The sequence below is a fragment of the Poeciliopsis prolifica genome, unplaced genomic scaffold (genome assembly GCF_027474105.1).
Source record: "Poeciliopsis prolifica strain line A6 unplaced genomic scaffold, Auburn_PproV2 SCAFFOLD005, whole genome shotgun sequence".
In the NCBI taxonomy this organism is placed as follows: domain Eukaryota; kingdom Metazoa; phylum Chordata; class Actinopteri; order Cyprinodontiformes; family Poeciliidae; genus Poeciliopsis; species Poeciliopsis prolifica.
The window spans coordinates 6,916,103-6,938,279 of record NW_026562380.1 but is presented as its reverse complement, the minus strand read 5'-3'; the positions used below and the strand labels follow the sequence as shown (position 1 = coordinate 6,938,279).

The 22,177-nt window shown below is 38.3% G+C and overlaps 2 protein-coding genes across 3 annotated transcripts in view; one reads left to right on the top strand and one right to left on the bottom strand.

The window, feature by feature from the left end:
• The first annotated feature begins 36 nt into the window (after positions 1-36).
• LOC129359917 (5-hydroxytryptamine receptor 1D) lies at positions 37-3,004 on the top strand. The gene is made up of 3 exons (XM_055029874.1): positions 37-392; positions 1,399-1,559; positions 1,649-3,004. Exons 1-3 carry the CDS (start codon positions 245-247, stop codon positions 2,933-2,935), a joined length of 1,596 nt encoding a protein of 531 aa, XP_054885849.1. The 5' UTR covers positions 37-244; the 3' UTR covers positions 2,936-3,004.
• Positions 3,005-3,922: 918 nt separating this feature from the next.
• The window catches only part of slc35f3b (solute carrier family 35 member F3b), a 48,020-nt gene continuing 29,765 nt past the window's right edge, over positions 3,923-22,177 (bottom strand). For both annotated transcript variants that reach the window (XM_055029645.1, XM_055029647.1), the window contains 6 exons: positions 15,529-15,868; positions 12,872-13,091; positions 8,976-9,101; positions 7,441-7,633; positions 7,257-7,346; positions 3,923-6,304 (listed from right to left, as the gene is read on the bottom strand). In XM_055029645.1, coding sequence (XP_054885620.1) covers positions 6,063-6,304; positions 7,257-7,346; positions 7,441-7,633; positions 8,976-9,101; positions 12,872-13,091; positions 15,529-15,868 — 1,211 coding nt within the window. In that variant the 3' untranslated portion in view covers positions 3,923-6,062. The remainder of the gene's footprint in view (positions 6,305-7,256; positions 7,347-7,440; positions 7,634-8,975; positions 9,102-12,871; positions 13,092-15,528; positions 15,869-22,177) is intronic.

Genomic DNA, 22,177 nt, shown 5'->3' with positions numbered 1-22,177 from the left:
CATAAAATGACTAATTACTAAAAAAAACATTGAGAACTAAAACCTTAAAAGGGTTAAAGAGCACATTCATGTTTGCATGTGTGTATTCTCCTCCCCCTTGCATAAAATAACAGGCTGCTTTACCTGAAGACAGTCATTAGCTCAAGCGGAAAGGGGCCACAAGAGAGAGCAATTGCTTTTTCAAAGATATCATGCTTATCCATTCTTTAACATGTAAACGCAACAGTTCTATAGTTACAGTAGTATGGATGATCAGGATGGCTTCAGGTTACCTCTGCCGGCTGCGGGGATCAACACGAGCCGAACGGAAGGGACTGAGGGCGGGTTGTCCAAGCAGAGCCGGCTGCTGCTGGAGGCTCTTCTGGTGCTCATGTGTTTGGGTGCTGTCCTAGGTACGACACTAACCTGTGGAAACCTAACTTTGTGTTCATAATATATAAATATTGCTTCCATTTTTATTTTTACACAGTTGATTTATTTTTTTTTATATAGAAAATCAGCGCTTTAATTTGAGAATACTTAAGTTACAGTTTTACTTTTATTGCTGTAGAGAAGAAAACATGTTAATATTTGATCATTTTGCTCCAAGATATTTTAGGAAACAGAAACATTAAAATTGTGCCAGAAATTTTTAAGCTGTTGCTTTTTATATGATTTTTACTATTTCATTGTTGCTGGATCTTGTTCATTAATAAGAAAAAGTCACAACTTCAAACATAAGTTCTACTGAAAGTTCATTGTCAATAGACTCAAAATATCAGTGCCAGTTGCATGAGACTTTGTGATGCGGATGAGTCTTTCAGTAAAGTTCACCTTGTAGGATGTTTGATCTTTCTGTATACAAAAATAGTTTTTAATGTCAATATTTTTAGCCAAAACTGTTAGTGAGCCCGTCCTCTGGATGAGAGGACAGAGCGGTTTTTGGATTCATTTTCTTATCTGGGCCATCCTCTGTCAAGGTGTCCCACATATTGTGAAGGAAACATTAAGTGATTTTCTGCCGAATGTTAGTCTGTTCTGAATGTTATTCAGATAGAAAAGTGGTTTCTTTTCAGCCCTTTCTGAAACTAGGCCAGTGCATTTATGTGTGTGTGTGTAGAAAACACTAACCATAAGACTTTAAAAAGAACAAAAAGGTAGAGCTTAAAGATGTTCTTACTTTTTTACATTTTGTAATTTTATAAATGGAAAAAAATATCTTAGGAATTATAGCATTTTTGTTTTTATTATGATTTAATAAACTCTTTATATCTAGGAATAAAATGGCTTGGTTCATAAGTCTTTTTGCCATTGTAATAAAAAAAGATAGAATTATGCTTCCACGATTTGGGATGATTTCTAAACTAGTCTTTAACCACTGGCTCAAGGTTTGAATCTCTAAGATGTGTTTTTATGCAGGCAATGTTCTGGTCATCATTATTGTGGCGGCTACCAAGACCCTCCATGCAGTGACGTCTATCCTGATCCTGAATCTGGCCATCAGTGACCTCCTGGTAGGCATTGGAGTCATGCCTTTTGTTGCTATGTCCATCATAAACACGGGATGGGTGCGTTGTCCTGTAAGCATTTTCTGTCCTGTCGCATCATGTTTTTTTTGTTTAGGTGACCTTTAGTGTCTTTGATCCATTAGCTATGTCTCCTCTGCCAGGTTCTCTGTCTATATGTTGGGTACTCCTCCACTGTGTACTGCACAGCTTCTGTGCTCACACTGACTGCTATTGCTCTGGACCGCTACTACTCCATCATGGACTGCCTGCGCTACAGTTCCCGCTGCACCCTGTGGAGGACTTCTGCTGTGGTCCTGTGGATCTGGCTCCAGGCTCTGGTCACCTGCAGCCCTCCTCTGCTGGGCTGGAGCTCTGTCAGCTATGTGGTCCCCATGTATAACTGTGGAATCACCTGGGCCAGTACTGTCAGCTACACGGCCTTCATGGCCGCTCTGATCTATCTCATGCCTGCAGTGGTGATCCTCTTCTGCTATGTGAACATAATCAGAGTGGCACGCAGCCATGCACGTAGGATTCATTCCCTGCAGGACTCCGTCCAGCGCAGCAGGTCCCCCTCTTGTGTAGGGGATTCATCACACCAGAACTGCAGGAACCTCCATAGGCCCTGGAGCATTACATGTCACAAGAACAACAAATTTGAGCCTCAAAATAGTAGACAGGAAGAGAATATCTGCCAGGTTGTTCAGGAAGCTCCAAAACAGCAGGGAAGCAAAGTGAGGGGTTTGTTTTCCATCCTGGCTCAAAAAAACTCTCAGCCACCTGAGCCAAACCACCAGCAGCCGCATCATGGAGTGCTGCGCCTCGTCCTGATCATCTCCGCTTTCCTCTTCTGCTGGACACCCTACATTTGCGTGGCTCTGGTTCAGGCCACAGAAGCGGCCATTTCAGGCCAGTCCACCCTCATGCCAGACTCTGCCATTACCTTCTCCTACTGGCTGATGTTGCTCAACTCTGACGTCAATCCTTTGTTGTACGCACTGCTTAGCCAGCGCTTCCAGATGGCTCTTCAGGGACTCTGGCACAGAATTAGAGCTCATCTGTGCAGCCTGTTTAGCACAGAATGGGAGGTCAGAGGAGATGGGGATGACGTCAGAATTACTGACCCAGGCACGTTGACCACAGCCAATCCCAGTACACATGCAAGCACAGAGAATTTGAACTGTGACAACACAAAGTTCTCCTCCTCTGTTTTTACTGTTAGTACCGACTTCAAAAGCCACTCTGAGGTGTATCCTTGTAGCATGCGCCACCATGAAAACACCCCCTCTGTGTTCCAGGATGCTGTTCGTGAGAAGACACACAGTCTGCAGGTCCCTTCTCGTCCTCAAGAGGGCAGCAGACTTCCGTTTTCTGCTCTAACTAAGGAGCGGCAGGCCACTTTTTTCTATGGCCAGATCACAGTGACAGTGGAGCATGATGTCTGTTAGTTATTTACTGCTGATTCTCATTGACTTGGAATATTATTGAGAAGTTAATTTCAGTTGTTCACTTTTAAAAAACATTAATTCATTAAAACATTTCTAAATTAAAATCTGTTTAGTATGTAAAGCTTAAAACTCAGTTTCTCTGAAAATATATCAGTGCCTAAAGCCAAGAAGAAAGGAATTTTTAATACTAAAATGACTTTGTACTGAAAAGTCTATCCATGTACTTTGTATTAAATACAGTCAGAGCTTGGTTCTGCTTCCTTTTGTGTGAATTACTGCATCAATGCAGTGTGGAAGGGAGGTGATCTGCTGTAAGAGCTTAAGGAAAACCAGGTTAATGTAATAACAGCCTTCAGTTTGTCTGCATCAGTCTTACTTTTGACAACAAACTGTTGGGTTTCGGTTGGGCTGCTTGCCAATTAAGCAGGAATACCACATTCATTAAACCGAATGTTGGTATTTTTAGCAGTGTTTGCAGCATAGTTATCAGCAGAGGAAATTCTGAGGTGCTCTAACATTAGCTGATAAATTTTAATTCAGAAATAAAAACAAGAAATACAGAAGTTGTAGCCTGGATGAATTTAGTCTTTTGAGACAATCGACTTTGCTTTATAATCCTCTAAAGAATGAGGCTACGCTTGTGCATACAAGCTGTGAAGAGGCAGCTTCTTATTGTTTGCCCTCCTTATGATGGGATTCAACGACTGTCTGCTGCACAACTGCAAAGTCAGAAGTTGTTGCAGACTTGAAGTTCTCCTATCAATTACTTTACTGGGGGGTGGGGGGAACCTAAAAATAATCATTGTAAATACGATACAAATATGTCAAAATATATATTTTTTTGCTTTTACGATAGCTATACCTTTTTACCTTAATTGTTGAACCACAACAGAAAGCGAGGGAAGAACAAACCTTGTCAAGAAAACTTATCAAAAACAAATCTTTTTATATCTTACATCATGTAATTACACTTGAAGACACTCAGTAGCAGATCTAACAAATCCATCATTTATTCACGCTCTAAATATTTCCTCCTCAGATGTGATATAACCATATGTTGCATCATCTTAGTGTAAAAATCATTCCTTACAAAGGTTTACATTTAAGTCTTGCGTTAATTCCAGAGGAATACAATATAATTATTTATTGCCATAGTAAATGACAATGGGAAACAGTGCTAAATGTACTATTGCAAAAAAAAAAAAAAAAAAAAAAATTATTAAAAAATGCAGTGAAGTGGACAGTTCAACTGTTATGTGCATGCTCGTTCTGTGGTCATCAGTCATCAGATTTTTTTTTTCTCCTACAGGTCCTTGAGGTGAGTGAGCAACTGAATGCAAAAAACCGATATAAAAAGTCTTTAGCAATCTTTTAGCAAGAAATTGACCCCCACAGAAAAAGCAAATAACTCATCCAGATGAGGACAAGGAGAGTCATAATGAAGTGTATCTCTCTGCAGCAGTCTGGTAGCACTGTATTAAACAGAGCAGCTCATAGTGAGCGTGTGTAGTGTGATAATCATACATTCACAACAAGGCAGAGTTCACACGTGTTGCTTCACAAGGCGAGGGCCTCACCTTCTCTCCTGTTTTCCTTTTCCTAAAAGATGCGAATGTTTGAAATATGATCACTGAAAATAGATCAAATGACAAATTTTACTTTTGTAGAAAAGCTGGAGAAAATCCAAGCCATGTTTTATAAACTCTCTCCTAAAGTCACAGTGAGATAGATTTTTACCATCTGTCGTTTTCTCCAGAAATAAAACTGTTGTAGCTCTATAGGATAGCCTAAAAGTCTAAAAGGTGTAATGTGCTATATTAAGAAGCTCAGGGATTGCTTTTATTCATGTTCAGATTCAATTACTGGTTAGTTTTCATCTTGGCTGCTGGTTTTGAAGTAAGCTTTTAACCAAACCCATTGTCTGGGTTTCTTGAAGCACATATATATTTAGCAACCAAACTTTCTGTATCTCATGCACTGAATGAGAATATACTGGTTTAAATACAGTCCCTTGCAAAGGTATTCTTAGTTCTAGAACCTTTCCACATTTTGTCAAATTCCAACCACAATATATTTTATTGGAATTTTATGTTATAAATAAAAATAAAGTTGCAAATTATTGGTAGGGGAAGGGAAAAAGATACACTGCTGGCAGAAACACTAATGGACACACAATTCCCATAATCTTAAGGGGCATGGGAATTTAAGGTCCAGGGAAAACTCAGTTTGACTGAGTTTGGGTTATATTGGAAAGACTTAGTATTGTTGAGTATTGAATCAGGGAGTGTCAGAAAACAAATGAACCCCTTTCTCCTTAGATATAATTGAAAATCACATATGTTCCTTCCACTTTGCAATTTATAGACCACTTTGTATTAATCTATATCATTAGATCCCAACAACACAGTGAGTTTTATGGTTATAATTTTGCAAAATGTGGAAAAAATTCAAATATTTTCAAGACACTTTCATGTCGGCCATATCGGCATGTGAGGAATTATTGTGGAAGATCAGCCCCATGAAAGCCCAGACCCACAGGATGGAGGTTAAAAGTCGCTCTTCTGTTCTGATCCAAAAGAAAGGCTTTTTGAAAAGATGTGTTTTTAGCGCCGATTGATCCTCAGATGATCAGACAGATCTCCTCACACCAAATGAGCCTGTTAGGTCCACAGCTCCCCGGGCATTCCAAGGTGTGAAATATATCTATGTACAGTACAGAAAAGGCAGGAAGGGATTTCTTTTGTTCTCAGGCATTTTTCTTTGGATCAAAATGTGAGTAAATGCGAACCTGTCATGTTTCTTTTTTTTGTTTGTTTGTTTATATTTTTTTTTGTTACTGGAATTGATCAGGCAAGCTGGCAAGTCTTTCAAGGATATGCTGAATAATTAGAAGAATTTAAAGGTTCCGCAACAGTGAGACTTAAGTCATAGTTGATACGGTTTTTAAGTAAAAAACAAAGCTGAGAATGTGTTTAAATCCTATGCATTCTGAGGCTCTGGTATCTCTCTCTGTTTGTTGAATTGTCTGATCACAGCACAGTCTAAACCTATGGTAGCTTTGCAAAACACAATGTAAGCCACTAGTCATATCAAATGTGTTAATGTTCCCCGTTTAGTTATAATGGAATCAACGTGCATATGTTGACAGGGAGGTTCTTCCTCTCCCTCTCCAGTTGAGGCTTGCATTGGCGCCCGTCTCCCCGGCAGCCTCGGCTGGGTCTTCCCGTTTACGCAGCTTTGTAGTGAGCCGGATGATACACTGGTCCCAGTCCTCCGGCAGCAGCAGCATGAGGAATCCAAGGCAGATGATGAATACAGCAATCAGGCGCACCGTGTTGAAATTGATGTCACAGGTGTAGAAGTCAACCACTGGGAAATCATACAAGAATGTGTCAATACAGGGTTATGTTTTTTTTCCCTCTTCAAAATGTTAATATCAGGCAAAAATAAGTAAACATACAATTCAGTTTTCAAATGTTGATTTCTTGCATTAAGAGAAAAATATATCCAAAACAACCCGGCCCTATGTGAAATGTGACTGTCCACAAACAAACAAACAAACAAAAAAACAAGCTTTGAACTGGCCTAGTCAAACAAAATTCAAATACAAATTATATGCTGTGGCATTACCTCAATAGCTGTTCATTTTCAAAGCCGTCCAATGTGGCTGAATTACAACAGTTCTAAAGATTGGACCAAAATTCCTCCACAGTGATGCAAATTTTGAATTTTTAATTGTTTACTGTTTTATGACAGTTTTGTTGTGTTTCCTAAGACTATCCTTTTAATATTGTATCTTTTTGCTGATCTGAAAGAATAAATGTGCCAAAAAATGAAAAACAGAAGAAATCTCTCAGGGTTCAGTTGCCTTTTTAAATTTCTAAAAATAATGTGTGCAAACTATCCATACATGGAAATGTTGATTCTTGATAATTAACGGCATGTCTTTGTTATCATGTTTTTAAATAATCCTGGTGTGAAAAAAAAAGGAAAAAAATGTTAGTCATACTAATTGCAAACTCCCTGCTGCAAGAAGACGAGGTCACTGCAGTGACACGTATTACTGTAGTACCTAATTGCTCCACTAAGAGGAGTCTTTCATCAACTGTTTTAATAATTCTTTAGTGAAAAGTTTGGTCCAAGTGCACCAATAAAATCAGTAAATGTTAATTGACAACTACACAAGTATATAAAAATATCACTCAGTTTTATAAATATAAAACTGACATTAAGAGTATATTTATGAACTCCAAACGAACAAAATTTAAAACTGCAATCAAATCTGAAGATTCAGGACTGGATGAAAAATTGAGACACTTACTGGCATTCACAGGGACACTTAGGACAATGCCAAGGGAAATTAATGTTGGGTATGTTATTGCAATGCCGAAGTTCACTAGGATGTTGAAAGCTGTTGGGAGAAAACATATTACAAACATTCTATGCATTGAGAATGTGAATGAGAACTCTTAGTTTTGTATGAAAATCTTATATTTGTCTTATACCAAAAAGCAATGCTGCTACTCCACAGAGGTAGGCCCAGGGGATGTCTGCAGGTGAGCCAGTGTACTCCACATGAGTAAAATACAGGATTATTGGCACAAAGCTGATGAAAACAAAGTTGGCGCTTCCGACAATGCTCAGGAAGAGTGCAGCCTCTCCAAATTTGGCACTACCCAGGACCATCTTGAAGAGTACCTGAGGATAGATGAGAGAGGAAATGTGTTTGAAAAAAAACAAAAACAAAACAAAAAACCTCTCCCACTTTATAAAGCTGAAGGGTATTACAAAGGGTTTGCCTGCCAGCTACCTGTCATGTTGTGGCTGCTGCTTTGTATCATGTTAGGCAGCAAAGACAGCAGGGTGGGAGAGAAGGAACTCAAAATGTGGCTTTCTGTCCCCTTAAATCAGCCCTTCAGCCTCAAGCCAGCAATCTTCATCAGAGATATCACAAACCTCTGTCTGCTGGCTCTCACAGTTCATACAGTAAAAACTGGAACAGAAATTCACATTTTATTGCAGTGGCATGGTCTCACTTTGGCCTTTCCTCTTCAAATAATTTCTGTCATTTCTTATGCCCTCTACTGCTCGCCACCCACAGATTTTATAGGATTAACATCTGCAAACTGAGATGGTCATGGAAGAAGGCTCCTTTGTCTGTGTTGATTGTTGATTCAGTGACATATTTAGACTCATAATTCCACTGAAAAATCAGGTAGAGTCCTTCAGTTTTTCTTTAAGCTACAGTGGTATTTCAAAGTGTTCCTGCATTATGTGTAGTGAGGGTAAAAGAGAAAAACACGCCTTCATGATTAAGCATCCTCCACCATTTTAGTCTCATCTAATCAAAGCTCAAAGTTCAAGTTAATAGACTCCAACCGTTTGAATTTGTGAAAATACTTTTTTTATGTTTTGACTCCTAAATAACCAGTTGGCTTGTATTTAGAGTCCAACTGCTGTTTTGGAGACAAAGTGACCCAAGTTTTTGCTCTATACCTTTCTTACCATCTGACTCACTGTGTATGGTTAAAAATACATTTAGGTCCTCTTCTGGCCTTGTGGCCGGTGGCAAAAAGAAATGGGTCTCAGTGTCATGTAATATTTATACCCCAAGGAAAGAGTCAAGACTAATTACAGGCTCCCAAGCTCACATTGAATTAAGAAAGTAGGGCAAGATTAGAAACAATTCTTCAGTCCTGTTCATTTTTTAGACTTTGTCATTATGGGTATCAATAATTCTGCCAGTGTTGCTTTTATTAAAAGATATGGATTTTTTCCCCCCTCAAAATGAATGAACTACATTTGGATTTTTCAAAATTTCAGTGTGAAATGTTGTTATTGCAATAAAGAATACATTTATTATGAAGCTTTTACACTATAATCTTTTCTTCTCTTCTGCCACCTAAGAAGGATTTCATAAATAAGCCAGATGAAATATGCAAAGCCATTGTGAATGTTTGCTCCCTTGGGGCCAAATATATCAATAAAAGCCTTTAGACTCGGTGATTCTGTGCTTTGATTGAATGAAAACAGAGTTTACCTTGTAGAGCGCTGACATTGAAGCAGATGCCACGACCAGAGTGATGCCGATGACTGAGTGGCTGTGAAACCCATCAGCATAGGTCATCATGACGATGCCGGCTATGGCCAAGATAGCTGCTACTATCTGTGGAGAGACAGAGCAGCAGTGAGTTATGGATAGGCGACACATTATCTAGTTTAGTAATTATGATAATGAATCTTTTACTGCAGTTTGGGGCCCCAGTAGGTTTCACCTGCTTTTTATCTTTGAGAGAATGCCCCACAAGGTTATGCAAAATATCTAAAAAGGCCTGAGTTGCTGTTTGTTTGCAGAAGGGATCTAATTATTGATTCGCGTTCTTCTAAATCCTAAAAGTCACGCTTCACAGCTTCTTGGGTTTACAGTGCGAGAGCTTCCAGTACACAAGCAGCAGCTTCTACAGTGCTGACATTGATTTCCATTGCACTGCCATCATGATTACAAACCAAACACGCCACCACGATCCGGCAGTCCCCCCACACTTCTCCCACTCCCTGCCTTTATGATTAACATGCCTCCAAGATGACACCAGATCATCTGTTTCATTCCGCTCGCAGTCAGCCTGGATGTACCCAAATATGCATCACTCATTTGTGTCTGTCACATGTTTTGTTTTCATCCTGGAACTGTACAAAAAGCAGGAATCGGCGCTGGGCTCACGGTGGAGCCCAGCTGAGTGGATTAGCTCTTGCGTTAAGAAGGTGTCAGGAAGATAAATGAACTGTGTGTTTTTGCTTGGCCATAGCCCTGAGGCACTTTTTTCTTTTCTTTTGGCAAAATTGCTCTTTCCGCACTGCAGGCTGCCTGTCAGTCACAGCAGTATGTTTCATTTTAGTGAACGCCAGTTTGCCTGCCAGGTCAGCAACAATGAAAGATGTTTCAGCACAAGTGTTTTGTCCTGAGCTAAAAAAAAAAGCACAAGCAGTATTTGATATGGTTACATATGACACTAATTTGTATTTATATTCCTTGTAACCTCTAGAGTTACTATACAAACTAATGCATGTCAACAGCAGTTTATCTGACAGACCAACACAAGTTAGACCAAAAGTGCAAAGTGAAAGGAAAAAATATTTTTTTGAATTAATTTAGAAATGAAGTTTGAAAGAGTAGAATGCCTGGAGCTGGATGGAAGCACAGATGTCAGCATTGTTTCCTTACAGGAAGAAGGACCTGGGTTCAAATCCCATCTGTAATTTAGCTAAGGCAACTAATATTATTAGTTGCTATAATCTGAGCTAGTGAGAGCAAGTAGATATTGAACTGAAATGGCCTCAGGAGGGAACCATGATGTTTCCCCCATTTGTGACTTCTGTCCGCTCAGTAGAAATGTTACTACTGAAAGAAATTGTGCATAATTTGGATTTCTATACTCCTGTCAGGTCTCCAAAGAAAAGTTTGTAAGAATTCACAAGAGTTTCCAAATAAATGAGGTTGGGTGCGAAAAGACAGTAACGCACCAAAAACAACCAATCAGAAGGCTTCTTGGAAGCTGTTTATTTTCTTAGAACCAGCTTGGGCTTTTGTTCCAGGTTGATTCGAGTCTCTCTGGGCAGAAGGTCCTTGAATGTTTACTTCTTCCTCTGGTAGGAAAGTCTATTTTCCTACCATTTGTTCATCAGTGTACCATGTCTACATTAGATAACTGTTGGGGAAAACTGATTCTGCTATTCTTTCAAAAGGTTTTGTTTAATTCCTCTGAGGACAGGGAATTCATGACATGCCGGATACAAATACTACAGTGTGGAAGAGTTTATTTGAGTCAGAGATCTGTACTTTGTCAAAAAGGGAAACATAGGTATTACCCTCACAGGAAAGAACTAATAAATTTGAGGAGAAAGTAAATTTTAAAAAAATGGTTCAAACATTTTATCATGGAAAAAAAAGAACAATGATTGCATTCGGGAAAACTCAACATTATTAGTACAATCTAACGTTGCACAAAATGCCTTGGAGTGTGAAGCCATCTCTCATCAGTTTTGGAATAGTAAGGCGTATGGACAAGCATACTTGTGCATTTCAATTTCAGCTTTTGTGTGAACTTCTTAACACTTCTTTTGAATACTGTGTTACTGTGTATGTGAACAATGAAGAAAATCAGCCTTACAAGACATAAACCCAAACGCAACACACATAAAAGGTTCCCATGAATCTTTCATATTGCAACAACACTGATACGTGAGTCCACTGCTGCCACAGAAGAAGGTAACAGACTATTATCACATCTTTAGGGACACAATAACACTAAATATCCCTAACATCTGTTGAACAAAGCCATTTTAGCAAACTCCATCTTTCTCTTTATTCTGTGACAAACCCATTGTTGATGCCCCGCATTGCCGCAGACTTTCCACACACTGCAGTCCCCACCACCAAGCAACAGAGCGAGAGGACGTACAAGAGGCAGACAAGTAGCATTCTTACTGTTGCCTTACTGATGCTTATCATTACACATAATGGCAGTAGGGAGTAGGGAGTTGGGGGAACACATAAGGGAATGATAGGGTGGTTTGTCAGGGTTTAGAAAAAAAATAAGGGCAATGCTTTCTGCAGAGAGCATAAGGTCTGCAGAGGTGAGTGGTATAGAAGCGTGCAGTGGGAAAAGAGAGGACACTTCACTCTCCAACCCTTACTTTTCTGCTCGTCTCTTCTTGTCCAGGCAAGACACGATTGAATTAGACAGGATCAGTGGTGACTGAACATGCTGTCATTCTACTCTCCAGTACAGTTTATTTAACTCATACAGCCACGTAACAGCCTTAAGAGTTATTTGCTTCATTGGAGGCAACATTTTAACTTACCACTGACCATTAGAGCTAAGATAAAATGTGTCCCATTTATATTATACAAAAGTTCAGAGGGGGACAAATAGAAGCTGATCGTCCATTGAAGGTCTTCCGATTGTCCTCTATTGCCTTTACTTGTGATGTAAATAAAACATAACAAACGCATAGGGAGGCTAAACTCCCTTTCTCTGCAATCGTTTGCTGCAGTCCCAGAGCCTTAGAAATGGTTTTGTAAACATTTTCATACTGACAAATGTCAATAACTTTGTTTCTCATCTATTCTTGATTTTTCTTTTAGATTGAGACATGACTTGAGATCTTCATTCTTCCTACTCCATGTTATCAGACAAATTCTATTTGAGTCAGTCAATTACAATTCAGACAGTAAACAGGATTTCGTTAGACTTATAAAATTGAACCAAAAACGTGGTTTATCTTCTTTTTTTTCTTTTTTTTTACGCAGAGCCTTATTGGTTTGAAGATTGTTTTTCTCCTCATAAATTAAATACTCATTTTAAAACTGCTTTTGTTACCTTTATTATTACAATTTGCTTGATAATCTGACTATTTTGGGTGTGACAAATGAAACAGAAGAAATTTGTAAAATATTTTCCACATCACTGTTAGCCTGCAGTATGAAGATGTGAAGAAGGAAAATAGAGGAGTTCCAATTTTTTATGCTGATAGAATACCATGTCTCTTCTCTAAGCATCACAAAAAAGATTTAATCTAGAATAACATGTTTGTCTATGTTAACCATAAATAAGATAAACCAATTTCTTTCTCTATTTTTGACTATAGATGTCATGATTTGGTCTTAATACAAATCAGTGAAAAACATTAGTTTGCAAGATAAAAACCAGCAAACACTAAATTAAAAGATTAAGATCACTTGGCAGTAGATTCCAGGAGGCAATGGATTTAACCACAGACACTGATGTAAAAATAGATCAAGCTTTGTACACTTTTATACCAATTAAACAAAAAAAAACTTTGAAAAGGATGAAATGGTGCAGCTTTCTTTTTCAGTCATCTTCTGACACAAATGTTTTCTCTCGTGATTTGACACCACAAATCAAATACACTCACCCTGACGCCCATGAAGCGGTCTCTGAGCACAATCCAGGACAGCAGAAAGACAAAGGCTTTGTTACAGCAGAAAAGTGCTGAAACATCTGTTGTGTTGATCTTCCTGAGGGCCTGCAGGTACAGGTAGTTGGTGAGGATCCACAGCAGGCCGAAGGGAGCAACCTTGGTGAAGAACACCTTGGGGGTCAGGCCCTCGTCCCCGAAAAACCTGCAGCACTCCCTGTGTAGAAATGCAAAATGTAGAGCACTGTAGTACTACTTTGGAACTGAGCTTGCGATTTATTCAAGTAAAAAAATTTGTCTCATCACACTGTAGCCTAAAAACTTATCTGTAATGAGTGTGCATAGCAATTCCCACCTCAGCAGTTTGATCAAACAGATTTTTGTCCCACATCATACTGTGTAAGGGAGAAATAAGTAAACATTTAGAAATACAATAAGATCTGCCAAAAGCCACATAGCGATTAATTTTTCCCTTGTCACTGTGAATAAACTGGAAGAGTTTTGTGACTCAACCCCCAACGTAGAGTAGCTTTGTTTAAATAACTGTTAAGTAATTTAAAAAGCAGAATTTTAATTACACAAACATCATCTACAGCAAACATAGAGTTTTTATCCAATTATCTTTTTTGACTCTCCTGACATTTAGGGAATGAATATGATCAAAGATGATTATTTCTGTTCTGTATTTAATCTCAAAATAAAGAAATTTACTCAATAGCTTTTTTTTTTACTGTAACCCAAAACCTTACAGTTGGGTTAGATTGAATTGTATTTGTGACTATGAGTGGTCCAGTCAAAGTCCAGCACAAATACCAATAAGTATAATACAAGAATGTTTAGTTTTAGTTATTTTGCAAAGAGAAATTGGAAAAAAAAAATCAGATGTCTAGATGTCCATTGGTCTATAAAGGGGGAGAATCCAGCTTGAAAAGTCTTTCAATAAAAACTGGCAGACTAAAAATTATTGGCCTGAGTCATTGAAGCAAAATCTGCCCTTCAACTGCATAGTTTTGTTTTATAAGATGGCATGCTGTTCTGTGGTGACTCTAAATATCCATACCTGTGGCAAGTCTTGTTTCTGGCATAAACAAAATCTCTGGATTTTGATAAAATGTATTAAAAAAAAAAGGTTTGTGCCACAAGGCTTGAGTTGCCAATTTAGAAAAAAAAAAAAAACACTAAGCAGCAAATCAAATTATGCCTGGTACATGAAAAATATGGATTCATATTTTTGTATGCACACAAAAAATATTGCTTTAACTTTTACGTGTGGAATCGGGGCAAATCCTGTGTGGAAATAGTTCCATTCCATATATATTCATATATTTGAAATGCCACAGGAATAAGTTATTGCACTGTACACATTTCCATAAAGAAATCTAAAACAACCTTTAACGACAATATTAAGCTCAGCGTTTTTGGACTTTCCTCAAAGCGCTATATTAAAAAAAAGGATAAAATTAGAGTCAGAACATGGGGATAATAAAATATATTATTGTCCCCTTCTTTTCAACCTAATGTGCCTTCTGCACTTTCAGTTTCTTTGCAAATTTTTGACTTCTGTGATAGAGATTGCAAACAAAAATGGCTGCTTCAATTAACATTTTAAAAGATTGTTAATTGGCTGACAATGAAGGACAAAACAGGGGCAGATATTATATAACAGCAGGTATTGTAGAAAAGTGCTTAGCTGCATGTTTGCTAATTGTTCTCCGGTATCTGCACACATCTAATTTAATCTTCTTTTTCAAACTGATCAACTTGTGCAATTATACAAAAGTGATCGGATTTTAGGTGGGATTTCTAAAAGCAATGCAGAGTGAGACCTTGTCAAATCAAAAGTCTAAATACAATTTTAATTAATCAAAATTTGGATTTAAAGATTAGATTGTTTTTATTATTATTATTTATTTATTTAGCTTTGAATTGTGTTGCAGCAATAACTGCCCTAAATTTCCTGCCCATGTTTATTGTTAATGGACTGAGAAGAAAACTAAGCAGATGAAACATTTCACAGTCAAAGCAGATCAGCTCCAGTTGAGAGGTTGCATCTCAGAAAGAAGATTTACATCATAAAACTGTGTCGGACATACAGAGCTAATGCCTCTTTGAAGAAGCATCTTGATCTCTAAAGTCACTCAACAGGGAATATGGAAATGACAGATTATATTGCTAGTTGAACTAAGCTGGTTTATATACAGTAGAGCTCAGCTACTTCTTGTAAAGAAAAAGAATGGTTCTTAGTTGGCTAAAATACAAAGTTTTGCCAGAAAGCACTGGATCAGCTCAGCCATCAAAAACTCAGTGAATTAAAACGATGTGATCACCTTCATGACCAAAATCATCCATTACTTACATATGCAGAATACTTCTGCAAACATCTGGAAAATAATACGTGTTTTTCAGTGTGGTAATGTAATAGGCCGCAATCTGTAAAATCCCTAAGTCAAATCATGAAACCTCTGTAGTCGACTCAGCTATGAAGTGAAGCCTGGGGCAGTGGGATGGAAATGTTTGGGAACCCCTGCTTAAGGGTTCAAACTTTGCTTCAGGCAAGCAGAAACTGACACACAAGTTTTAAATTTGGATATTTACTCGTTTTAATTTTTTTTTTTTTTTTTTTTTTTTTGCTGACAGAGGGCAATTCTTCCAACCTCAATCTCTGCCTGGGCGTCTGCCTCTCAGGACTCTTGCACAAATGGCCGACGTAGTAGACTGGGAAGAAGAGGCAGTTCCAGGTGGTGGCGAACCAGGTGAGCGTGAAAGGGGCATCAAACTGCTTAAAGGTCAGCTTGGCCAGCTGGGTGGAACCCGCCCAGGACGAGCACACGCACATCACCATGGCGACCCCCCACAGGGCCTTCCGCACCTGCACGGCTGTTACTCTGACGCAACAGTGAAGCCTCCGCCTGCTGGTGCCAGACTCTCCGCCAGCTGCACTGGCTGACTGTGCATCTGTGGAGCCCACCACATTCTCTCTGGTCCGGTCTTCTCCTGTGGACGGACAAACATAAGAGGAGAGAAGTTAAACAATCATGTGGACAATTTTAAGAATTTTATTGTTGCAAACCCTATCATCGATGAGTTTTACGTCTTAGACCAACACAAAAATAGTGCACAATTGGGATGTAGAAGGAGAATGACGCATGATCTCCAAAAGTCTTCAGTTGCAATTGCAGTTGAAGTTTTTTTTTTTCCAGGTATCCACAGTTGGAAAGTGATGATCAGCCACACCCTCAAGTCTTCTGGAACGTCAATTTCAGCATTTCACTGCATTTAGCTTCATCCATCCATTAGCTCAAACCAGCTTCCATTTCCCTGCTGAGGAAAAGTATGCCCATAGCATGATACTGCCAATAAAAAAATATATATATACATATATGTTTTGAATGTGTACCAAAAAGCTCAGTTTCTCAGTTTTTGTTCCCGTCTGACCACATTAACTGCTGTATATAAAATGAGATTAAATTACATACAGGACTCTATTTACTATAAAGGGGTTGTTTGCAAGCATTTAGTTGCCCAGATTTCATTTAGGGTATCATAATGCAAAGTCAATAAATACATATGCATTGCATAAACTTCCAGATGTTTATCAGCAAAATAAAAAGAAAACGATTCATCACTACCCTTGTACTGAACAATTATGAATTACCTTATGTTGTCACATAAAAATCACAGTAATAGGCTTTATAGTTTGTAGGTAAAACTTGACCAAACGTGAAAATCTCAGTTTTAAAAGGAACTCAATGCAAACGGGTGTAGTTATAATTATTTTTGCAGTCAAACTAGAAGAAGAGGTGGTAATTTTGTGTCCTGAACGACTTACTTTTACGTCTTTCCAGATAAGAATAGCTACTTCTGTGGTTTATATGAACTTGAAAGTAATCAAACGTCTGAGTTAAAAATATGATAATCAAGCCTGACAGGCATCAGCCAAACAGAGGACAAAAGAGGACAGATCTGATATCTAATCCAAAACCTCCCCTCCCATGTACAGAAGGGGTGGAGGTGCATGTGCATTTGTACAAGTCAACAATGACACATGCACACACATCACCTTTTAACTTTTCAATTTTTCCTGTCAAAAAACGTAACAACTGTCTTCAATAAATCATCCAACACACACACATACACCCACTCTGCTGCTTTAGATCTGCTTACCTAAATTATTTTGTTGCATGTATCCTTTAAAATAGCTTACAGAAGATTACTATTGTATATTATACATACTATGAATGGATGAAGAATATTATTTGCAAAGAAAAGAATGTAAGCAGTAAAAACTAAAAAACTATTATGTAAAGAAAATGATGGACCCCCAACACATAGCCTGTATGTCCTCCTAAAATTAACAAAAATAAACATTGAAGTAAGTCCTGACTGTTGAAAGAGAGCCCCATGGTGTGGTTAAAAGAGTACTACTATCCTCTGAAGCCCTGGAGGAGAGTAGTACCTTTTGAGTCTATAATGGGATTTTAAAAAATTTGCCATCATTCGGTATGAAAAAAATTGTCGTCAGAGAGGAATGTTCAAACCCATTGCCCAGGTCTGACTATCTCAGCGACTTCAACCTGAAAGTGGACACACAAAGACGTCTCCAAAACCCCTAAACTGTAACAAAGGACCGACTGCTCTACAGCACATGGTAAGTTACAGCATAGGGCTTCATGGAGCACATTGAGGTTCTGGTACTTCTCAGCAAAAAAAAGTCATTTGGAATGGGGCCAGGAGTTGCACAGCAGGGAAGTCCTTATGAACATGCTCTTGCTTTTTTTTTTTCTTCACAATTGTGTCACATTATCCACCTCAAATAAATTTGAACACATTCATGTCTATCTTGTGACTATCAGTCAACCAAAAGTCTCCAGTAACAGCAACAGAAAAGTAAACAGCAACCCAACAGCAGCTTTGCTCCAATGCAGCTTTATAATAAGGTCTGTTTACCTTCTATGGCTGCCTTCCAACAAGTTAAAAGGGAGTATGCCCCCGATAGGGTTTAAAATATGATGAGGAGCCACAGGGGACAATAAGCTGATTCATCTCTGCTGCATGCACCTGACTGAAATACTGAACACACTTAAACAAGCTTTAGTGAGATAAGAATGATTCTAACTTCACACTTAGAAACAAGTAGCTTGTTTTAAGCTATACATTTATTCTGTGAGAAAAAGTATCCACCCATGTTGGATGTGCAAAATCTGCATAACAACCATTAGAACCTCTCCATATGAAGAAGCTATTTGGGAAGGAACAATGAAAAAACTGCTTTGTTTTTGAGCCCGAATGTCATAAAAACAACAAATTTTTAGTTTTCTTGATGCAACTAAGATGTCTAGCTGCAGATAACGATTATTATAGTAGCAATTGAGTTTATATTATTTTGATGATAAAGCAATTGCTAATATAACTTTTTGTGTCTGCAATGAAAGTATCAAGAGAAATGTTGCTGCCAGGAACACATATTTCTAAATCACAGTCTGGTTTTGTTGTGACATGATGAATCAATAAAAACCTTAAAAAAGGAAGAAAGAGAAATATGGATGTCTATACATGTCTGGTGCAAAAGGATGAGAGTTAAGTTGATCTATTCTGAGCTCCAAGCCTCTTTGTCTTCTTCTGAAGGTCATCTCACGTCTGTACTGCCCAGTTTTTGTCTTTCCTGGGAACCCGTCCCACATCCTGCTGCGGAACACTCTATAATGCACCAAGGCTTAATCTCTCAAATGCAAACTTCAGCCAATCCAATCAGCCCCAAGGCACACTCAGGGTCTGAGCAGGCACTTTTTAGTGACATGGCAATAAAAATGGCAAAAAAAAAATATCGATCATCCTGAACCACATGTTCAAACCTCCCTGACAGGGAAACAAAATATAAGTTAGTATTTACATGTAAAAGAGGGTCATTGTTTTATTGGAGCTCCTCTGATTAATTTCTCTAATTACATAGTTAGTGCCTTGCAAAACAAAGAGAGACACGGCCAAGTGTCTAGAGGGGCTGGAGAGATCCACAGCTCTGGTGGGGGAAATTGACCACAGGACAACTATTAGTCATGCACTTTATGCATTTTGTCTTTCAGAAAGACCAAATGTGATTAAGTCCAAATGTCTACAGGATAACTATTACTTGTGTGCTTTACACATTTGGTCTTTAAGAAAGAGTGGCAAGAAAAAAAAATATTGTCAAAAGAAAGTCGTGAGAAGTTCTAATTAATAAATGGGAAGCTGGTTGGTTTATGTGAAGACTGATGGCTCTAAATCCAGATGGTCTTCCCTTCACCGTCCAGCAGGACATCAACCATCAATGGTTCAGATCAAGGAGTCTAAACTATTTGTTGGACACAAATTAGAATAACCCAGTCAAATTCCAAATCCAACTTTCTTCATATGTAGGTTTGATGCTTACTGTAACAGGTTGGCCTTTTACGGCTGGATTTTTCAGTGCAGATAGATGATATCAGGCAGAGTTTAGGTGGAACAGCAGGTTTATTCCTCCCAGCATCAAGAACAATGTCACACTCTTGGTCTTACAAAAATCTCAATGTCTCAATATCTGTCTCACAGGTGAAAATTGCAATCTTAAATAGTCCCAGCTGTGACAGTTAAAACAATCTGAAAATTCATAAGATAATCCCATCTTACCCTGTTCCCCTTAATCGAATAAAAAACATTTTACTATAACCACATCAACTTCCTTTTTATAAATATTTTTTTATGTTTTATCCTTACCCTTACTAAAACACCATAAAACAGTACACCATAAAACAATACACCCCTCTCCCATTCTTCTCAATGGTCTCTCCCAGGACCTATAACATTGTCCAGCCCCTTAGGACAATATTTGTCCAAACATCCTGAGAGGACACAGAAAAGACAGGTGAGTCACTATATTAGCACATTCCATACCTAATAAATTATGCACATCATTTATTTAGTTTTATCCACCAATAGCTCATTGCTCTGAGTATCAATTCTCCTCTCTTCACAGTTAACCACCTCCACTGGCCAATGAGGAGCAGCTGTGCAGAGCCCAGAAAAAGGCTACACACCAATACCTAAAATACTCAATAAATACAATTAAAACTTCCTGAGTGCAAAATGTTATTAATTTATAGATCTACTTTAAAAGTGCAGTGCTAAATAAAGTGCATAGTGAGAAAGTGCAAATGTTTTTACAGTGCTATACAATACATTGAATAAATTAATTCAGTAATGAAGGCCTCTTCATTACACTTACCTATTTGAAAGTCATTTTCTCCTGTTCTTATCAATTCACAATTTATTCACTCCTTTGTATAGAATTATAAACAAGCAGATGTGATACACTGGTTTGTTGTTGCAATGTGAGAAATGTAATAAAACTCAGCACTGTTGCTCAATGCTTTTGCTATTGGATATCACGGAAACAAACACTAGCTGATGAACTTCACACTGTCACCAACTGTGACTAATCATATCATACCAACTGTGAGTGCTGTTGATGAACAATATGGAGTGAGGATGAACTAATTAGTGTGATGGAGCTGGATGGCTGGACTGGCAGAGCAAAAAAAAACAGGAGGCTTTGCCAGTAATGCCATTTGAAGCAATTAATTGCTGTAAATAAAATGCTTGAAAAATGATGTAACAGCTAAATTGTTAACTGTGATCTTTTAAACTTATCAGTACATAAACAAATTTCCTGTCAAAGAGACACCAAGGATAAACAAGCATTTGGAAATGAACAGCAGATCTAAATGTGGTTAAGACCTTTTATTGCTGTATAACAGAGATCTTTAACTCAACAGCTTCACGTATCTGAACCATTTTGTGTCCAAATGCATTTAACTCAATCATATTAGGAAGCTGTGGAATCCCTGAAGACAGGTTGAGTGTGTTTGGCTTGAAAGTAAGACACAAACTGATCTGCTCTGACAGCTCTGTATTGTTTTTCCTTCTCCTCAGGTATCTATTCTCAGCTGTTTATATAAATCAGAACTTCTCTAAATTTACTATGCACAGGATTTTTCTTTCTATTTTAGCTCTGCTAAACATTTTTTCCTCCATTAACAAAGAACTCCACTTGTGTAAACTTGCATCTGTTCAGGTCCCTCAAGCTTAGTTGGGCAAAATGTGTTGCAGATATTTATTTATTCTACATCCTCACTTGTCAGTTTGCTTTATTTTAGCACACTTGTTACTTGTTCATGGGAGCACACCAAAAGATGTTCAGATTATTTTTCCCATTAGCTAGTCTATTTTCTAAGCTCTTCTCCACCCTTCAAGCCCATTTTTCCCCGATTCCCAACCAACCTCACTTCTACGTCTGTTCTCCTCCCTCCCCCTGCAGCCTCTGCAGTGCAGATCTCTCCTGCTGATAGATGCAAATCCCAAATGTGCCAGCAGAACCCTTCCTGGCTGTCTGACCTCACATGTCTCACAACTTGGTTATGACAGGCTGAGAAGTCGGTTGCAACCCATGGCACTCACCACTCTGTCGTGCCCTGCTTCCCCTAAAGCAAGAATATGGCTCAATTTGAGCAGCGTTGTGTGTAGGTAGCATCAGAGTTGCGTTGGTTAGACAGGGTGGCCTTTGCAACATTTCTGGAGAGTTGGGTAAGTGGGAGAAATAGATCTCTGAGGGAGTTTTATTTGGATGGCTGTTAGGTCACAACTCCATAGAAGCAGGAGTGCACTGCAGCGCTTTGCCTCACTGATTTATGAGTGTAAACAAATCAATCGCCCGTACACACTTCAGAAGAACACTTCTCCTTGTCTCGCTACTGGCTCAGCTTGGTGATGAATATGAACTGACCTGGGGAGCTGACCGCCACTCTTCTTCTAATTAAATACATGAGCTCCTGCCATAGCTATTTACTTAGCTTATGTCACTGAAATCAATACAGTGAAAGCTCTAAATGTAAACATTTTTTTCTCAATTACTTATGCTGCACCAAGTTTAGTCCTGTCACGGTAACAATAATATTGTCGTTTTAAAACCATTTTCCAATATTATATTGATAATGGCATATGAATGGAAGTTTTCTCTCTCAAAAACAAGTAAGCTTTAATTTTGTAAAGAAGAGTTCACAGTGGAACTGGAAGATATTTTAAATATCTAAAATAAAGAACAACATTAAATAAAATAAAAATTACATGCAAATGAAACCTAATCAAATGGATCATTATGTCTCTGTAAAGAAAATTACCTTTCAAAAGACATTAATCATCAGAATGGAAATTGCCAAGCTCATTTTAATTTAAAATGGAAACTCTTCCCAGGTTAAACAGAACAGAATCCACAAATCTTTTTAGCTGGTGAGT